Source organism: Tachypleus tridentatus, chromosome 9 (genome assembly GCF_004210375.1).
Source record: "Tachypleus tridentatus isolate NWPU-2018 chromosome 9, ASM421037v1, whole genome shotgun sequence".
NCBI lineage: Eukaryota > Metazoa > Arthropoda > Merostomata > Xiphosura > Limulidae > Tachypleus > Tachypleus tridentatus.
In genome coordinates this window covers 71,503,928-71,523,809 of record NC_134833.1, presented here as the reverse complement: position 1 = coordinate 71,523,809, position 19,882 = coordinate 71,503,928, and the positions used below count along the sequence as shown (strand labels likewise).

Below are 19,882 nucleotides of genomic sequence, written 5' to 3'. Positions count from 1 at the left end.
ATATATATAAATAACTGTATATCAAGAAACGCGACATAATAAGAATTATGAATTAAGAACTAATAAATAATTAATATTTGCACTCTTTCAAGACTGTTTTCTTTGGAATTTTTGTATCTAGGTAGATTTTGTTGCAGAAATTAGCCTTAATTATGGTTAGCATGTGACTACATATTATATTACGATTCTTTATGTTTTAATGTATTAAAATAGCATTTATCTCTTGAGATAAAAATTAGGCATAACAGACGTATATAAATGTATATTACAATATGATAAAGTGTAGAAAATGTAGTTCTCGATTGTTTCAACGTTTTACAATGATAAAATCTGCGCGCCACTCTTCATTTACATTTCTTTAGTTCAGCTTATCAACGAACTCAATTCAAATTGAAAGCGTGTCACTGCCATATAACTAAATGCGCCTAAAATTTACTAAACACTCTCTGTGAAACATGTTAATTTAATAACTCATCACAATCACTGGTTCTTATGAATAATAAAGTGAACATTAGTGAAAACTTTATGAAACAAACATTTTACTTCCTCTTATCACTTAGTGACATTGGAACAAATACAGATTTACCATCATTTCATTGATTCAAAGAAATTAAGATAAAATTATTGATTAAATGAGTATAAATACCTATGTATATACATATATAAATATATATAACTTTTGTGTGTTCAGTTTTCTAATATAGTTAAAAACTACAGTATAGAATTACTTCGAGCTGGTTACGAAATAGCTTTACAAAATATAAGGAGAACTTATTAATACCTATTTTATTAAATCGTTTGAAACCGTGTAAAATAATTCTGTTTTTAATGCTTTGAAATTGACTTTACGGAAGTATTTACACACTGATAAGCAAGTAACTTAAAAAACAAGAACATGTTTTCACTAAAACTTTCTTAAGCATTAATTTCTTAAAAAACAATTTGCATTTGACAACTGAGGGAATTCTCGATTAGAAGTCCATTATGTACGGACATATTTATGATTGTCGTAAAACCTTATAATGTAAAATATGTGTTTAAAACAAGCAACATCATTTTTGAAAGAAGAAAAAACGATAACTAAAAATATTATTTTCCTTGTGAAAAAATTATACTTGAATAACAAAGCTAATAAATATAAACACACAAATAATTTTCTATGCATGGTATCTTAGAGCTTATTTATATAAATAACAGTTATTAGAAAAATAAACGTAAAAACTGTATAGAATAGACTAAAAATACTTATTTGGAATTCATGTCTCCATAGTTTTGGATATGAAATAGAAAAATAAACAAAGCTTTATTCTCATGTAATATGTGTCTTTGTTCCTTGTGTTGAAGTCGTTTTAGGCCTATTTTCTGCTTTTATAGCACTTCTTCCTTGTTGAAATGACCATAAAATCAGTCTTGCGAAAAATCACTTCATTCATTTGAGGCTTGGCAAACTCTGATGGTCAGGGAAGTTGAGTCGCAAACTGTGGGTTACGGTTCTGAACCTCATAATCCAACATACACTCACCCTTTCCGCCTTTCAAGGCAGTACTATATACAATCAGTCTCACTCTTCGTTCATAAAGAGTAGGCCAATAGTTGGCAGTGAGATATTTTTACTACCTGCCATCTTTTTACTCTATCACTTCAACATTAGGGACAACTAACGCATGTAGACCCCAAGAAGCTTTGTAAGAAACATTAACAATTAAACAAAGTAATTCAGTAGAGTTATTTGCCATTAGATAATTCAAAGTATTACTTATTTGCGAGGACTGAAAAACAAGAAAAAGAAAACGGGCAAAAACACGTAAAACGCAGATACTGGTGTTTATATGTAAAAACAGTTGGCATGTATGTATGAGGCTCTATGTAGAGGAGCGAACAACGTTTTGACCTTCTTCGGTTATCGTCAGGTTCACAAAAATAGAGCTTTCTCTACCCATACCAGCCGTTTTTACATATATATTTTTCTCTGCAAGTGGGTTTTCTCGTCATCACGGATTGGTGTTTACTCTTTTTGGCTAAGATAGTGTTTAAAAATCATGCAATCTCTAGAAACCGATCTTATGCCCTGTAATATACGAAATATCAAATCAGAAATTACAAAAGTAATGTTAAGAATTTACATACTGGAAAGTGTCAACTTAGAACAACATGGTCTTTCCACTTGATTATCATCGAATAAAGAAATCGGACAAAATATTATTTTTAAGTGATTGGTGTAAACGACAATTGTTTGAGAATGAGGAAACAGCGTGACACAGTGACTTCGGGCTTTGGACTTGTAGCCGGATTGTTGTGACTTCGAGACTATTTGCGTTATGCTGCTTTAGTAAGACACTTTACCCCGTTTGTTTTTGTCTACCGAGCTGTTTGCGACGAATTGGCTTCTCGAACATGGAGAATGTCTAACCATTCTCATTGCTTGTGCCAGTTATATCGGAGTTCACCATCGGATTCTATGTGTCATCTCACCATGGAAGAATTCGTCCTCTACTTTTGAGATTACAAATAAATTGTCGAACATTTCAATTTTTGTTTCTGAACCCCAATAAAATGTTTTTCTTTCTTTTTGCTACTGAGTATAGTGATGCAATTAAACTCAGTTTGATTTTTAAAATTGTAAATTACACTTAAGGTAATTTATATTGTTGGAAAAGGACCTTGTTAAATGTTGCTGATATATTCAATACGAAATCATATAAATATTTTGCTGTACCATTGTCTGTATGCAGATAGATATAATTAATTTAAGTATTTTAACTATATAAAAAGTAACTATGTCTTTGCCCAGCATGGCCAGGTGGGTTAAGGCGTTCGACTCGTAATCCGAGGGTCGCGGGTTCGCATCCCGGTCACGCCAAACATGCTCGCCCTTACAGCCGTGGGGGCGTTATAATGTTACGGTCAATCCCACTATTCGTTGGTTAAAGAGTAGCCCAAGAGTTGGCGGTGGGTGGTGATGACTAGCTGCCTTCCATCTAGTCTTACACTGCTAAATTAGGGACGGCTAGCACAGATAGCCCTCGAGTAGCTTTGTGCGAAATTCCTAAAAAACAAGCAAACAAACAAAATAAACTTTCGTTGCATAGGGTATACATACAATTTATGTACTTTAAACATTACTAGCTTATTTAGGACAAAACAGAAACTGTTTTATTTTCATGAGTGGTAAAATATTAATTCTACAATTGCATTTTGTTTCCAAACCCCATCAGTCATTTATATAATTATTTTTCAAATTATTTAAATATACTTTCAAGATAAACACATTTATATGAAATTAGTTACATATTACTTATTGCCTTTCGATAAAAAGCTAAGACATAAAGTTAAATTTTATTTAAATAGTTTCATCCAGTGAACATGAATGATTTTATTTTTATGCACTTTCAACCCTTGTACTGCCACTGACATATATCGGATGTGATGGATTTACTACTATGTATTTATTTTAATATCGATGTTTGTTTTAGTTAAATATGTATTTAGAAATGCATGTAACATATAGTGTTAAATATGTGTTGCGAAATTCCCGCCTATTATGTAAATTTGTAGAAGATTCTCGAGCGTAAGAACCAACAATGTAAAATGTAGTACATACCACTGTTGTTTGGCCAACTGAAGTTTCTAAAACTTCGCCTTAAAGTTTGTAAATTGACGCGCCGATATACATTTTATGTTGTTGATTTGCTACAGTTGGTAAACTATAAATCTCGGAAGATATAAATGTGATAAACGCTTAGTAATCGGAAAATTGCAGATGTTCAGTCAAGAACGTTTATGGACTTCGAACATTACAAACCGTTTAACTTCAATAAATTAACTTCGGCCGTTAGTATTTCTACTAGGACATTAGATATTTTCGTTGGAAAATAGCTCACATGTGAAAAAGCTAGAAAGCTTTCCATCAAGAGAAGTGTACCTGTGTATCGACAACAAATTAACTTATTCATCGTGAACCGTCAGTATTGTTTATATGTTTGTGAAACTTTTGCATATAAATCATTATTTGTAATTTTCAAAATTCGTGCAATTGTAATATTCAATGTTTAACAACATACAATTATTTTAAAACAACAATTATTTAATACACTATTCTAAACTAGATTCCAGTCTCAAAAGTACAAAAAACACCATAACTCAGTATACAGGATTAAAATCAATATAAACTCCGAGAATAGAAAACACATATCTTCATCGACGTATATCACTGTATTACTTTCCTGAAGATGTATATTCTGTATATTTAAGGTGTATTTCCTATTAAACAGTTTCCATTGATCCATTGGGCAAAAATATATACACGACACTATAATAATCATACATATCTTATTATATGCTTGAAACAGTAATGACGTTTTGTATATTTTACGATAGTATGCTTAAAAGAGTGTATAAATGTAACAAAATAAATACTTTCCTTGAATTTGTGTACGAAAGTTAGAAGCGACGATAGCAACTTTGTTATTAGTCTTCAAATCCTATAACATGTAGAAGCAGTCACTTTAATTACACTGCATGCAATATATGTCAGTAAAACATCAGATGGTGAGCTTTTTATACATCTGCATACTCACTATACAGTCTGTTCTTGTCGTGTTTCTGAATAACATTCCGTCGCTCTCCTAGTTGTCAACATTTATCACTCCTGGAGGAGAATATAAATGTGTGATAAACATGAAATCGCTACGTGAAGTTTTAAATGAGGACAACGAAAATGATTTGTTAGTGTTTTTTTCTTTTCACTGGAGTAGATACAATCGGAAACTTTTCTTCTAAATTTAATAAAAACTGCTTCAAAACTTTGGTGAACTGTGATTGAGAGATGATTTTCGAAGTTTGGTTCTTAGAACGTCTCTGATGAAACCAGTTAGTGAGGTTGAGAAATTTATCTGTAAACTATATAGTTCAAAAAAGTCTTTCAACTCAACTCCTGATGTTGTCTATTTTTCCAGAGATATACAGAAGGGGAAAGACAGCCATAAATATCATGAACATTACAAAACATTCTCAAGGATTGTTACGTTGCAAGAATACGGTATCTGTCAGATTTACCTAGATCAAAAGTTGCACACATTACAAAATACTGATGGAGTGTTGTAAATTGTGTTTTAGTTCCTGTGCGTTGACCAGACCCACCAGTCATTGATTTACTCACTAAATGTTTATTCAAAAAAAAAGCAAAAAGTAATGTTTAGCAAGAGTACAAATGTTCTGATACTCCTGAAAACTCTCCAGGTTTGTATCGTTTTGATCATATAATTATTGATAGTTATATAAAGAAATAAAACTAATTCAACACTTTGACAAATTACAATCTCAAATATACAACTAATATACAAAATTTATGAAGAGGAAACAACAATTTTAAAGCAGTGTAAATACATGATATTTTTATTATTGGCAAATAACAACAAAGAAAGCTGTTAGTGAATATATGCAGCCTAGCAACGAAGTGTGGAAATGACCAATAAATCTTATGATTCTAAACAGTTTGAATGTTCACAATACTTTCTTTTGCTAGATAAACATTAGTATATAACTGTTCTACTATAAATACATAAATTATCGTTAAACGTAAGTTAAATTATAGAAGAATCTAACGTTATGAGCAAATGTATAGAAACACACGATAAAATGGGGGAAGTTACAAAATGACTTACAGAAATCAATAATCGATTAGGAGAAAAAAGAGGAAAACGAATTTTCTTCCTGTTCTACTATAACTTTTAAACATAAAGGTCAATGAATATTTTGTCTAGTTCTAACCATCTAATCAGATCAGCTTTTGTTTGATAAAAGTGTACGCATAACCTCGATAAGTATAAATTTCCATTTTCCTATCATGTGAGGGATTTGCAATTGCTGTATTTTCAAACTGAGCCTGATGTTTAGACCTTTTGGACTAAGGTATTGTTTATTACCATGAGAGAGTTTAAAGTGTCTTGGAAATTGAAAGACTTTACTTGTTTCCATATCTTCTACTCTGGTGGTAAAATGGTGAACTTACAACGCTAAATTCCGGTGATCATTTCCTCGAGGCTTTGCTTTAAAACAAACAAATCAACTGGATTGCAAATCCACCGTGGTGTAAGTTCACAAAAAATGTATGAAATAAGGTTCATTACAATTTAGTATTTACTTATATTTATTGTTTTTAACCACATTAGTTGAGAAACTATTCCAATAAAACCTAAACGGATTGTGCGTTTAAAACCATTTTTAAAAGTTGTACAAATTACAGCAGCAAGACTTCTGTTTTAAATTTGACACAAACACCTAGACAAAAAACAAACAAACAATAATAAATTCAATGAAACAACTAACTATAAAACCCCACACTGTTGATACCATATATTCCTGATATTAAAAATAAAATAGCTAGTATTTGGAAAAAAAGCAAACTTACAACAAAACCTAATATTCCAGTAAACACTAAATTCATTCAAAAACCAGGAACAAAACGAAAATCCATACTATGTGAAAACTACACTAACAAACGTAACACCAACATATTTATAAAATACAATGCAGCAATTACCGTGACTTTTATATTGGAGAAACAAATAGAAAAATGAAAACTATTTTCAAAGAACACAAAAGCAACTTCGCACCTTTTTTACCATTGCAAATCAATAATATAACCACAGAAAACACCAATATTTCTATTAGGGAAACAAATACAAGCAAACGCAAAAATAAAGAAGTGCTACAAGAACTCAAAGCTAACTTGAACCAATATAAAGGAGCACTTTCATACCTATATTAATTAATAACCTAACATTTAACTGCAATGCATACTACGGCCTCGTACCTTTTTACACTCTGGTCTTTAAGACATGAGCCCAGCAACGGTCAACTGCAAACTCTCTTTGCTAACCTGAAGATGATCAAAGAAAGTCAAACATTGTTCTTTACTTTATTTTGCCCCCCGCTAGTACAGCGGTATGTCTCCGGATTTACAACGCTAAAATCAGGGGTTTGATTCCCCTCGGTGGGCTGAGCAGATGGCCCTTTGTGGCTTTGCTATATGAAAAACACACAAAAACACTTACTTTATTTTAATTAAAGTTTTAATACCTATATCAGCCATCTTTAGAATACAAACAGCCTTTATTTTGAGCTATTTTAATTCTTCTTAAGATCTCATTCACATGTTTTATTATAAAAACTGAGTTTTTCTGTTTATATCTTGATAAAGACCTCACTCGGGTTTTGGACTATTGTGTTCTTATCATACTTTACAATTTATTTCCATAACAATATGTATTTGTACAGTTATAACATGCGGGAGGTGGAAGAAGGTTTAAAAAAAGCCTTTAGTGATGTTTCTAATTATGTCCTATTACAGTTCTTGTCACGGTTATGGTCATTGAAGATAAGATTTCTTGGAATCGATCCCTTTGAAAGCAAGTTAATAAGAGAAGGGAGTTGGGATTTCTTTGGGAAGGGCTCAAAAGAAAGATGTGGCTTCGCTAATGTTGCTGTTAAAAGTAATTGACCTGACCCAAGTATGATTATATTGCTCATTACTTCTTACACTCTGGAATTGATGTATTTTTGTGATTATGATATTAATTTGAACACAGATAGCAAAGGAATAATGCTTAAGCACAGCTGACTTCTGAAACATAGTTCATGCAGCACTGTTATGTTACTAAACTGACCGGGATTCTCATCTGTTACACTGTTGTTTGATTTCTGGGTCTAAAGCAGAAACATGAGCTACAAACCAAGACACAACAGCAAACATGACAGACAGAATCAAAGAAAGTAATCGCTTTTATAGTCAGACCAAAGCCTCGGTTTGGTATCTCGTAATTAATTAGGTTACATTTTTCAACTAATAGTAAAAAAAGATACAGCGAGATCAAACAAAATGCTTACATTATTCGACTATATGAAGCCTATTTTATTTTCCTTAATACATTTATATCTAGTACCAGTAAATAGTATTGATTATTTTGTGTTCTCTACTGTTTAGTGAAACATTCAAACATCGTGATGTTTTGAGAGTTATGTTTGATTTTATTTTTTGTGCTCTCTGCATTTGGATTGCAAGTTGTGACCTCTCATGTAAAGCGTTCTTGCCAGCACCTAGGTAGGAATTCAAAAGTTTAATCGAAGGAAGTGAGGAAGGGTAGCTTCGAGGGTTTTATAAAATCTCCGGCCATTGACTTTTTTACGTGTGATGCCCTGGAACTGGAAATAACACTTATCTCTAGAAAAAGAAAGAAGATTTGAAGTTAACAATACCAAGTTAAAATAATAGATATATATAAATAACTGTATATCAAGAAACGCGACATAATAAGAATTATGAATTAAGAACTAATAAATAATTAATATTTGCACTCTTTCAAGACTGTTTTCTTTGGAATTTTTGTATCTAGGTAGATTTTGTTGCAGAAATTAGCCTTAATTATGGTTAGCATGTGACTACATATTATATTACGATTCTTTATGTTTTAATGTATTAAAATAGCATTTATCTCTTGAGATAAAAATTAGGCATAACAGACGTATATAAATGTATATTACAATATGATAAAGTGTAGAAAATGTAGTTCTCGATTGTTTCAACGTTTTACAATGATAAAATGAAATTACTACTTATGAGTCAAAAAACGCTAGCAACTAACTTTGAGGAACATTCTACAGGTTTTTTACCAGGCTTAGATTTTAGATACTATAAATATGATGTGTAACCGTATTTCTGCTTTAATTACTGCAAAGATCCATTAAAATTAAGGTTAATATTGTATCCTTTGTTTCGTGTTTGTTAATTTAATAATATGCCATTTTTCTTCAAGTGAGTCTTTATTTACTTATTGGCAGGTTGTGTATAGTTTAACATAAAGAATAAGATTGTTCTTATAGCAATGACTATAAAACGTTAAAGAAATAAATAAATGAAATGATTCAGACACATACTGAATATTAAATAACAAATAGATCAGAGTTATATTTCATTCATTTTAACTTACTAAGAAGAACACTTAAAAAAATAAACATAACTATACATTAGGTCATCCCTTAAGTAATGTCCGATTTTAGGTTCAAAAAAAGAGAAAGGATTTCAAACGCTTTTAATGTTATTTAATCAATAATGTATGTTCCATTATTATTAATTACTTCCTACTAACAATTCACAAGCTTCTGAATGCCACTTTATGAAATACTTTTGGTTTATAGGAAAAAAATTTAGAGAGGGTAGTTTGATATTTTCATGTGTTCCAAGCTTTTCTACATCAAGACAGTTCTGCAAACTTCGGAGTAGATGATAATCAGATGGGGCAAGGTATAGAGAATAAAGAGGATGTGGGAGTTTTTCCCAGTCTAGCTATTCAATCTTTGCAGATGCGATCCTTGCTGTATGGGGCCGTGCATTTTCCTGATGTAACGTAATACCTTTACAATTGATCAAAGCAGGCCTCTTTTCTTTCATGCAATGTAATCGTTACATTGAGTGGCAGCAACTCAAAGTAGATCACACCAATAATATCCCACCAAACGCTTAACAAGAATTTTCTAAGGCGGATTTCCATTTTGGGCTGTGCTTTAGCCAGTTTACCTGCACTGAGCCATTGTCTGCGACGCTTAACATTTTATAATATATTCGTTTTCATCGCCAGTCATTAACATGTCTATAAAGGGTGTGTTACGTTAGCGTGCAGAGAAGTGCAAATGTCCACTCTTGCTCTAAGGTTGGCTTCTGTCAAATCATGGGGGACCTATTTTCCAAGTTTTGACACCTTTTCAAGCTGTTGCAGAAGACGTTGAACTGTTAAATGGGTTGAATTAAGCTTTTGGGCTAGTTCTTCAGCTGTTACAGCATAATCTTCATCAAGTGCAGCCAGCAGCAAGTCATCATTAAACTCAACAGGAAGACCTGAATGTGACGCATCACTAAGTTGTAATTACCTGATCTGAACTTCTGAAACCACCTTCGATATTTTCTTTCATAGAGAGGTCCGCATCATAAACACCTTGAATGTTTCGTGTAGTTTCTGCTACACTATTGCCTTTTTTAAACTCGTGTTCTCCACAGAAATATCAATCTTCGTAAGAGTTTATTTGATTAATGACCTGAAAAAAGTGGAGTTGAATTAGTTTCTTTTATTTGTCTGAACATTTTAATACACGTTTTACTACATATTTTATTCACTAAAGCCTTCTACAAAGATAGAAATGATAATGCACTTTCTGTATTAAATTTTCGGATATTACTTATGGGATGACCTGATATATCACTTTAATGAATTTAACGATACAAATAATTGTGATGGTATTTCAAACGGTATCAAAATGTCTAAGTCATTTAAAGTCATTACGGTTGAATAACAGACTATACAACTAAATAAACAAAACTCTAACATTCTACCATTAAATTAGGCCTGCTTTATTTATTTTCTTTATTTTCCAAGCAACACTGTAGCAGTAAATATGGTGAAACTCGTCTGTTGCAGCGGAAGTGGCGAATCAGAAAAATAGATCAGTCCTCTACTCATTTTTTCTTTATCTAAACTTCACTTCTTGACGAAGAAACGTAATTTAAAATAAATTAAAATACCACAGTATATGAGGTTCTAGTTATATTGGAAGTATTCTAAAAATTACTATAAACTAAAACAATTATTAGACTGTCTGAGCAATAATATAAGCTGTGTGCATATTCTTGACCAATGGAACACTGACACTACTGTAAGGAAAGTGATAAACAAAAAAAAACTGAAGTAGCTTCACCAAATATGGTATACATTATCGAATTTACTTCATATTTATTAACTACTATTCATGTTTATTGTTCACTTAATAAATCATCGATATGGAGAACCTTATATGATACATACTACAAAACTTTCATCTCGTTAGAGACCAACCTCTTCATTCAGATTATGTAGACTTTACAAAATGTATTCTGAAACTATACATATAACTTGTTCTTCTTTGGAGATTATGAAGAAACTGAACTGGAACAACCAAGAGACAACCGCAGATGCACAAATAATATCTAAATGAAGTGTCAAAGAACAAAGTCAACAAACTTATCGACCTTTAAGTTGTCATATTAAAATTTGACCTCATAAAACAAATCATATAGGGAATACGATATGATTTGATAATATGGGTCGAAACGTTGTAATTATTAAAATCAGAGCTTGGCTACTGTACAAGCTGTTTTTATTGTAATTTTGAATTAAATATTCAACTCATTAGATTTTCACTAAACACTAAATTTTAAGATAACCTGCCAGATGCTACAACGCAACTAATTAAAGATAATGAAAAAAAGAGGGACAGTGACAATACGGAAATGAAATATAGTGAGAGAGCACTTTTTTTTTTATTATTACTGTATAAAATTACAAAAGAGTATTAGTTTGTAATTAAGCACAAAGCTACACAATGAGCTATATTTGCTCTGCCCACCAGGAGTGTCAAAACTCAGTTTCTAGCAAGGTACACAAGGAGTGGAAAATTTTCAAAATTTCATATTAAAAGGTATTTAACGCTCTTTAAATTAAAATATTATTATTATTTTCTACCCGTCCATAACCAGATGGAAGAAAGTTAGTCAACGCCACTTTCCGCCAAATTTTGGGTTACTTTTTTAAGTTGAATAGTGTGATTTCATTGTCTCTTTTATAGCACACTCACTGCCCTGAAATTTAAAAGCAATGTTTTTTTACAGTAATGGGATGCAAACTCTGAAACATCAGGACCAGCAAAACCAAGTGATTAGGGTGCTTGACTCGCAATCGAAAGGTCGCAGGTTCCACCAGACATGCTCGTCTTTTTTTTCGTGAGGGCGTTATAATGTGAAGTTCAATTCCAATATTCATTAGGCAAAAGAATAGTCCAAGAGTTGGCGATAGGTGGTAATGACTAGGTGCCTTTCCTTTTGTCTTTTACTGCTAAATGAGGGACGGATAGCACAAATATTCAAACAAACGAATAAACCGAAAGCTCAACATCAGGCAGTAGTAGCCACTCAGCCTTATTTTATTAAGGAGTGATGGAATAATGAAAAACATTTACGATATCTCTTGCATTTATTAAATTGTTTGGTGAAAGTAAGTAATGTTCATAAAACAAATCGTACTGATAATAACAACTGTATGTTTGCAAGCATCTCTGTCTGAAATCTTTTGCATATTTTTGTTCTGGGCAATCACTACAGGAATAATCTTAAGCGAAAGATTATATAAGGTAAAGACTGTGCAGGTTAAAGAATTGCTTTAGACGATAATAAGTTGACAATGCCAAAAAAGAATTTCTTAAAGAAACCAACAATTAAAACTCAACACAGATAAATTCAAAAAGCATCAGTAAAGTAAGAATTTGAATTATTCATGTCTTACCTGTACTCACTTCTTCCCTATTTCTTTACTCTTGTCTTCTATTTTTCCACTTTACAAGTTATTTTAGAATTTTTCTGCACATCACTAAACGCTTTAACTAGTTATTTAAAGAGAATAATTCAACCTATATTTGTGCTTTATCTCAAACGTTATATTTCTTTCCAACCCTATGTACATGTACATAGCTGTGTACATAGCTTCCACAGGTTATCGACCTTTTAGTGAACTTCAAAGGTGTAACCTGTGATTATAAACACAAGTATAATTACTAAAATGAATTGTCTGTGTAAATAAGAGCAAATCATTCAGTCATTACCTCAGGATGATTTTAATTACACGTTACATCTTTGTAGCAAGTTAGTAACTATTTACTTAGCTTCAATCAGATAGTCATCTTTCAATTTGTGCAGTTTTCCGCTTAGAATATAAAATTTATTATAACCATCCAAGCGATCACTACTTAATACAAACCTTCGTCAAAAACTACAAGAAACAACAACATAAAAATGGATTTACAAAAACTACTTCTAAAACTTCTGACTATTGTCGTTGACTGTGGAAATTTTGTTTTCAGATCATATAGACCTTACCCACAAAATTCTTTGAAACTATAGACATAATTTGTATTCTTAACATAGCTGGTATGGGTATTAAAATAAAATACAGAACAACATTTCGACCTTCTTAGGTCATCTTCAAAGTATCAACATAACTTGATCTCATTTGAAATTTATGAAGAAATTACTCTGGAACAGCCAAGTAGCGACCGAAGGTGCATGAATAACATGTAAAGTAACTTCCAAATGTCAAAGCTAACTAAATAATCTTAACATTACAAAAAAATTCGATTTCATAAACGGAATTATTTATGATATAAGATATGAGCTACTTCTGCAGTGTATCTTTTCTTAATTTAAAGACATACTTAAAATTAATCCAGAGCTTGTATAAAACTGTTACTATGTTGATTTTAAAGTCTCCTAATTAGATCTCATTGAATTTAGTCTGTCTTATATCACCGAGTCTCATTGAGATTGATAAACATTAGACACCTAAGCTTGTAGTATTACATTTTCGAAATATGACGCGAAAATTTTTAAAATAGTTTTAGAAATTTTATATAATTTACCTACCTGAAAGTTGTGAACTTAAACTTACAAAATTATGACAGTGACATTTTCTTCGTTGGCATTTACTTATTTTCTAATAAATTTTGTTTGAGAATGATTTCTAAATGTCCTGAAAAATTTTACTTAGGGTTAATAGAATGGCATAACTCAATTCGAAGAATTTGTACTCAAAAGTGCAGATTCGGATTCATTATAGGCAATGAATAGTCTTTATTTGTAATATATAGTAATGAGAAGTTACGAATTATTATATACAAGTATGAAATGAATGAGTGAACAACAGTGAAATGTGAGATTCAGCTTTAATATGTGACATACTCAAATTCGAAAGCCGGATGCTGGGATATGGTGAGAGCTAAAGTAAGAATGACTAACGTAAAGTTCGCAGTATGAAGACTGATAGATGTAGCAGTTGCACAGTCAGACAAATAAGTATTTTTCTATAGAGTTTGGCTGCTTCTACTAAAGCAATCACCGTGATAAAGGCCAAATACTGAGACATCCAAGATGGCAGAGTACTGACGTTTGATTATAAATTATAGAAAAGGACATACGATGGGTTGATCGTTTTAGGGATTTTCTAAACCTTCCATGTCTACAGGTCACCTTCTGTTTTGTTTGACCTTGAAGATACACTCTAAAACGCAACGTAAACATAAATAATATATTTGTCGCAGAAGTAAAAATATTCATATGAAATTGCTCCCCAGTGGCACAGCGGTATGTTCTCGAATTCATAAAGTGAGAAACTTAGCTTTGGTACCCGTGGTGGGCAGAGCACAGATAACCCATTGTGTAACTTTATACTTAATTGCAAATAAATCATTAATATGAAACCAGAAAAAAGTAAAATAACCTAGAAACTACTAATTGCTTGTTATATTACTAAAAAACTGTGAGAAAATCGTAACAGTGTAATTTTGTTATTTGTTCATTCTCATCTGGAGGAGAAAAAGCATCACTGTGGATTGGATCTGTAGAGTGACTGGTAAAATTCCAAACAAAGGTAACCTTACCAACTGTAAGAACTGACGTGTAATCACACTGCCTACAGTTCTGGAGAATTTTAACCGACTGAAGAAAGAAGTGGATAGAATATTTAGAGAAGAAGAAGCTTGATTCTGCAGTGGTCGAACTTTATCCGTTCTTTGATAACTTATTGAACAAAGCATTGAATATGAGCAGCCTCTAGCAACCAACTTTATCGATTTTAAGAAAGCTTTTCAAAATTTCATCTTCAATAATTTTGGAAAATAGTAAGAACATGTGGCATACTTGATAAACATGATATAACAGGAATCGAATAGTTTCTCTTTTGTAAAACAACTGTAGACTAAATCATTTATGTTTTCGAGGTTTAAGGTCTCTAATTTGTGTTTTTGAAATATAAAGCCTATGATTTATTGTTTGTATTTATGTTTCTTGATATGCCTGTAAACCAGAGTAATATGTGAATGTTAGTTTTTAACAAGGTAAGGGGAGCAAGTAGACTCAAACTCTCCAAGGTAGAAAAATGTGATTTTTTGAATTAATAAAACAACAACAGATGTTTGCATTTTTCCAAAGACTTGATGAATATGACTTATATCGGAGGAAATGAAGCTTCAAGATCAGGCACCTTGTTCCCCCTATTAAACCTTAAGCTAAGCGTATGTAAGTAGTTTGTTTAAATGACATTTGTTTGTTTATACCTAATAGATCAGCTGTGATTTATTTCTAAATAAGTACAGTTATTGTCTTGAAGAACATATAGTATAGAGATAAGTGATAATTTTAAACTTTCAGTTATTTATTTAATAACAGCCCAGAGCTTATGGCACTCACTTTGCAGTCTGTGTTGCAAGACCAAAACATCTCACCAAAAAATACTTTCCCTTCATTCATAGGGGCGTTAAAATGTTATGGCTAATTCCCTATTTGTTGGTAAAGAGTAGCTCAAGAGTTCGAAGTCCGTGGAGTTGACAAAATAGCTTTCCTCTTGTCTTTAAACTAAGAATGGGTGGCGCAAATAGTTTTCGCTTAGCTTCGTGTGAAATACAACAAACGAATAAGCATTATAGCTATGCCATTTTCCTGAGCTTTTTATGATTTTCAGTATTACAAAGACCAGTTAATAAGCTCATTTTTGCATTTTCAGTTTCGAAAGTAAACGTCATGAGGACCTAATAGTGCGATTTAAGTATTCAGTTTTTCTCAAGGTGGGGTTTCTGTCATCAACTGAAATCCTTGTTCAAAAAATGTAAGTTTTATCCATTCCAACGCCAATCGGTGAGTAACATTTTTTTTCTAGTTTTCTACTACATGATGGTCAAGACTCGATAAATATTAAAGCTCTTATCAACAATTAGACAGTTTCATTCGTTACAACTGATTTTTATCATTCAAGGTGAGCTAATTCATGTTCCTATATTAAACCTAATTAACGCTTCAACATTAACAAAATGATCGTTTGAAATATCCTAACTTTTGTGTTTTTTATGTTTACGATCTCCAATATAGTTTTTAACAACATTCACTTTCCTATGATGAGACTGATGGTTTCTATCGTAATATTCTTGTTTACACACTTTCATAAAGTTGCTTATTTAACCTTTATAATACATTTTAGTCTTAAATGACCTTTCCTTTACAATATAAATAGCAGAGTGTTTTATGTACTTTATGTTCACATAATTCAGAACTAAGAAGTATGTTAACAGCAGCTACAATTTTATCAAGTCTTCTGAACTGTGCACCAAAAATTTTAATTGATTTCGATTTATTATTAAGTTGAACAGCTTTCTTCAAAGAGTAATTTTACTTTAGTTTCAGATGTCTATTTTCTTACTGGGAAAAAAAAAATCGTGATCTCTCATGATATTTCTCGGCAGCTATCGTAATGAGTCATTTAACATTTTCACTAGAATTTCAATGTGTTTCTACTTTCTTCTTCAGTGTAATGACACCTTTTTTGGAAATACAATTGAAAAACTGTTAAATCTCATTCTAATTATTGATAACCATTATTGTTTGTGTGAGTACGGTTGTTTGTCATATAATATTTTTATCTACTTAAGAAATTACATCAAACAAGGCTTTGTATGTTTACCGTTGTCCTTTATCATCATAATTTATTTCTCTTAATCTCGTAGGCCATGTAGCTTCTGAACAAGACATAATTTTAGAGAAAGTTTCGGATAAATTGATGTGATAACGTTGATTACAGTGAGCATCACTACTGCAACTCCAACACTCTGTAGTTGTTACTCTAAATGGTATAGTAATTATAGATGAAGTAGATTTTGAGTGAGGTAATTAGTAAAGGCTAATGAAGATAAATATGGATTGCTTATCAAACACGTATTGTGGTTATGTTACTAGTCTTATTTTGTTCCTAGGATGTTTATATGGCCTTCAATAACACTACGAATTTTATATTTTACATTTGTTTGTTTTTTTAAAATTTCGTACAAAGCTATCTGCGCTAGTCGTCCATAATTTGGCAGTGTAAGGCTAGAGGGAAGGCAGCTAGTCATCACCACCCACCCACCGCCAATTTTGGGCTACTCTTTTACCAACGAATAGTGGGATTGACCGTAATATTATAACGCCCCGACGGCTGAAAGGTCGACCATGTTTCGTGTTACAAGGATTCGAACCCGCGACCCTCGGATTACGAATCTAGTGCCTTAACCACTTGGTCATGCCGAGTCTTATAATTTAAAACATTCTGAAGATGATGATCTTAACGTTGAGATTCCTTTGTACATAAAAAGGTTATCATCCTCTTAAATTACTATCTATAATTAAAAAAAAAAGAGTTTATACGTTGGATGACAATATTGTCACATCTGTATTGTATTTCACATTCTTTTGCATTTTTTAATTCACCTGTGTGGGTTAGCTACTTCATTCCAAAACTACCAATCTAATTTTATATATTTCGAAAATTCGAACAAAGTCAGATAAATGCTACATGCGCTAGTCGTTCTTCATTTTGAACTGGTAGACTACAGGAAAGCAGTTAGTCAGTAGCACTCATTACCAAATATTGGACTATTCTAATCTAAAAGTTGGATTTGATAGTTATGCAGCTGTTATTTTCGTTTGTAGATGTTAACGTTTGAGACCTACAAAATACTCTTAAAATAATTACTGCACAATTACTAAAAGCTATAGTCAAGTTTGTCTGTCAGTCTGACTATTTACACAGCATTTATTTGTAGCAGGTTTTCAACTTGAATACTTTGTTGTTGTTTTTATGAGGGAAAGATTGAAGAATCACTCTCTGACAAATTAAAATTAATGTCTTAGTACTTTACAGAAAATATGAGACTTTTCAAATTGCGAACTCTTGCTGTGCACGTTCAAATATTTAACACAAATAATACTGTTTCACATAGGTTACATATTTTCCGAGTAGTTTCTTCTTCTAATGGTTCGAATTCTTCTGTGATTGAAACAGCAGTATTTTAAAGATAATATTAACCCAATTTAAGATAACGTAAAAAGATAAATCAAATTGTTAATCTCGAAATTACAAAATACGGTGTAATGTTACTGAGCAAATATATTTATAGAATTTATTTTACGTTACATGCCAATATTTAACTTTTCATTAACAGAATTTATAACATTTAAGGTAATGGTTGAAATTAATCTGTCTATTTTGCGGATAAAAAAAGAACGAAATAGATAAAGAATACTGAACCGCGATTGGTCGAGAAGAACTGGTTGGTGTCTGAAAAAACTTGCTAGATGTAGACCAATCACAGAATCATTCATTTATCTTTGGACGTGATCGTAACTTGAATGAAGGGTAGGTGTCATTGTTATTTTGTAATTTCATCTTCCTACTTTAGAATTACTTCCTGAAATATCCTGATTATTTGAACCTTCCTTATATATAACAGCTTATCTAACTAAAATCAAAGAGATACTGTTAGCACTGTCAGACAAGAAAGACAGTTTCTTAAAGCATGCTGGGGCAACAGGTAAGTTTTGTATACTTTTCTGATATGTTTAAAAAGAAACATTTATCTTTTATAGTCGGTACTTTATCTATTTTCTGGCTGCTACTATCATTCAATAAGCGATGCTTTTAGATTCTGTTATTGGCTCCTATTTAATGTTCTGATAATTTAAAATGGCTTTATGAAAGTTGAAGTCTGTGTTATTACGCTACTTTTTTTCCCCGGTGATTACCATAGTTTTATTATTAAGTAAGTTCAAAACAGTTTAAAGGATTATAATTATATAGTAATCAGTCTTGCCATATTTCAGGCCTATAGTATGTGTCTTCATTATCCTGTGACGAGTTCCTCAACTATGATTAATGATGGTTATCTAATTATTTCCATTATCCCATGCTACATTGTTATTTTATGCTACTTTACATAGTACTGACATTAAATGACTGTTGTTGTTTGTTTAGTCTAATAAAAACGCTACGTTTCCGCAGTATATTTTCTCAATAGCAGGTTAAGTTTTTATATGATGTAGGTTTAGTTACACAGCATTGTATACGATTTGAAATGATTGAGCAAATTAAAGAGCAATCATTTGTCAGTGAGAAAAGTTTAATTTGTTTTCCGTAATTGTTCGAATAATTATTTACTTCTACTTTTTATTTAGCATTTCTGCAGTTAAGATGTAAATTTTACACGATGGATAATGAAAGCTAAACCAATGAATTATACTTATTGGCAAAATATAATTAAGAAAAGTTTTTCATTCAAAGAACTATCATCTTCTGATGGTTTTCATCATTTAGGTTTCTGGAGAGCATTTCTTCTTGTTTGTGGTCAGATCATTTTAACTTTACTAATGTAAGAAGTGATTTTGTAAATTTTATATTGCAGTAAATTTTGGGATGTTTAGTTTAAAAAGAACCTTGGGAATGTATCGTTGCAACTTAATTATATAAGTTAGTAAAAAACAAACAAACATAATTCAGATATATACAAGATTCTTTGTGTCTTCGCTTTTACAAGTAAATAGAACATTCATAACAGTTATAACATATGTTATAGTCTGAAATGCTACAGGTAACAGGAATGTTGGGCAGTTTTAAGCTTTCTTTCATAAGCGCTGAATATAAACGTGGGCTACAAAGGAATTGCGAGAGTTGACCCTGTAATAGAATTGTGTATTTCGAAGCTGGTGAGAAGGATTTAACGCCACAAAATACTTTCACAGTTTAAGCTGAGGTTATATTACAAGAGTGACAGTCAATTTTTTTATGTGGATGATGAATTAGAGTGCTTCTCAGAGCTGGCTTCCTTCTGGCTAATAGTTTAGATAGCTTCAATAGCTTTGGCATAAATACAGATGGAAAAATTAGTATAAACCAAAATCAAGACATATTGAAAGCTCTTTTAAATTATTATATTAAGTATACAAGAATCT

At 31.6% G+C, this 19,882-nt stretch overlaps 1 protein-coding gene across 1 annotated transcript in view; it reads left to right on the top strand.

Annotated features, from left to right (window-relative positions):
* Positions 1-7,285: 7,285 nt before the first annotated feature.
* LOC143227399 (uncharacterized) overlaps positions 7,286-19,882 on the top strand; it is a 28,531-nt gene continuing 15,934 nt past the window's right edge. The window contains exons 1-2 of the mRNA XM_076458851.1: positions 7,286-7,493; positions 18,388-18,468. Coding sequence (XP_076314966.1) covers positions 7,286-7,493; positions 18,388-18,468 — 289 coding nt within the window. The remainder of the gene's footprint in view (positions 7,494-18,387; positions 18,469-19,882) is intronic.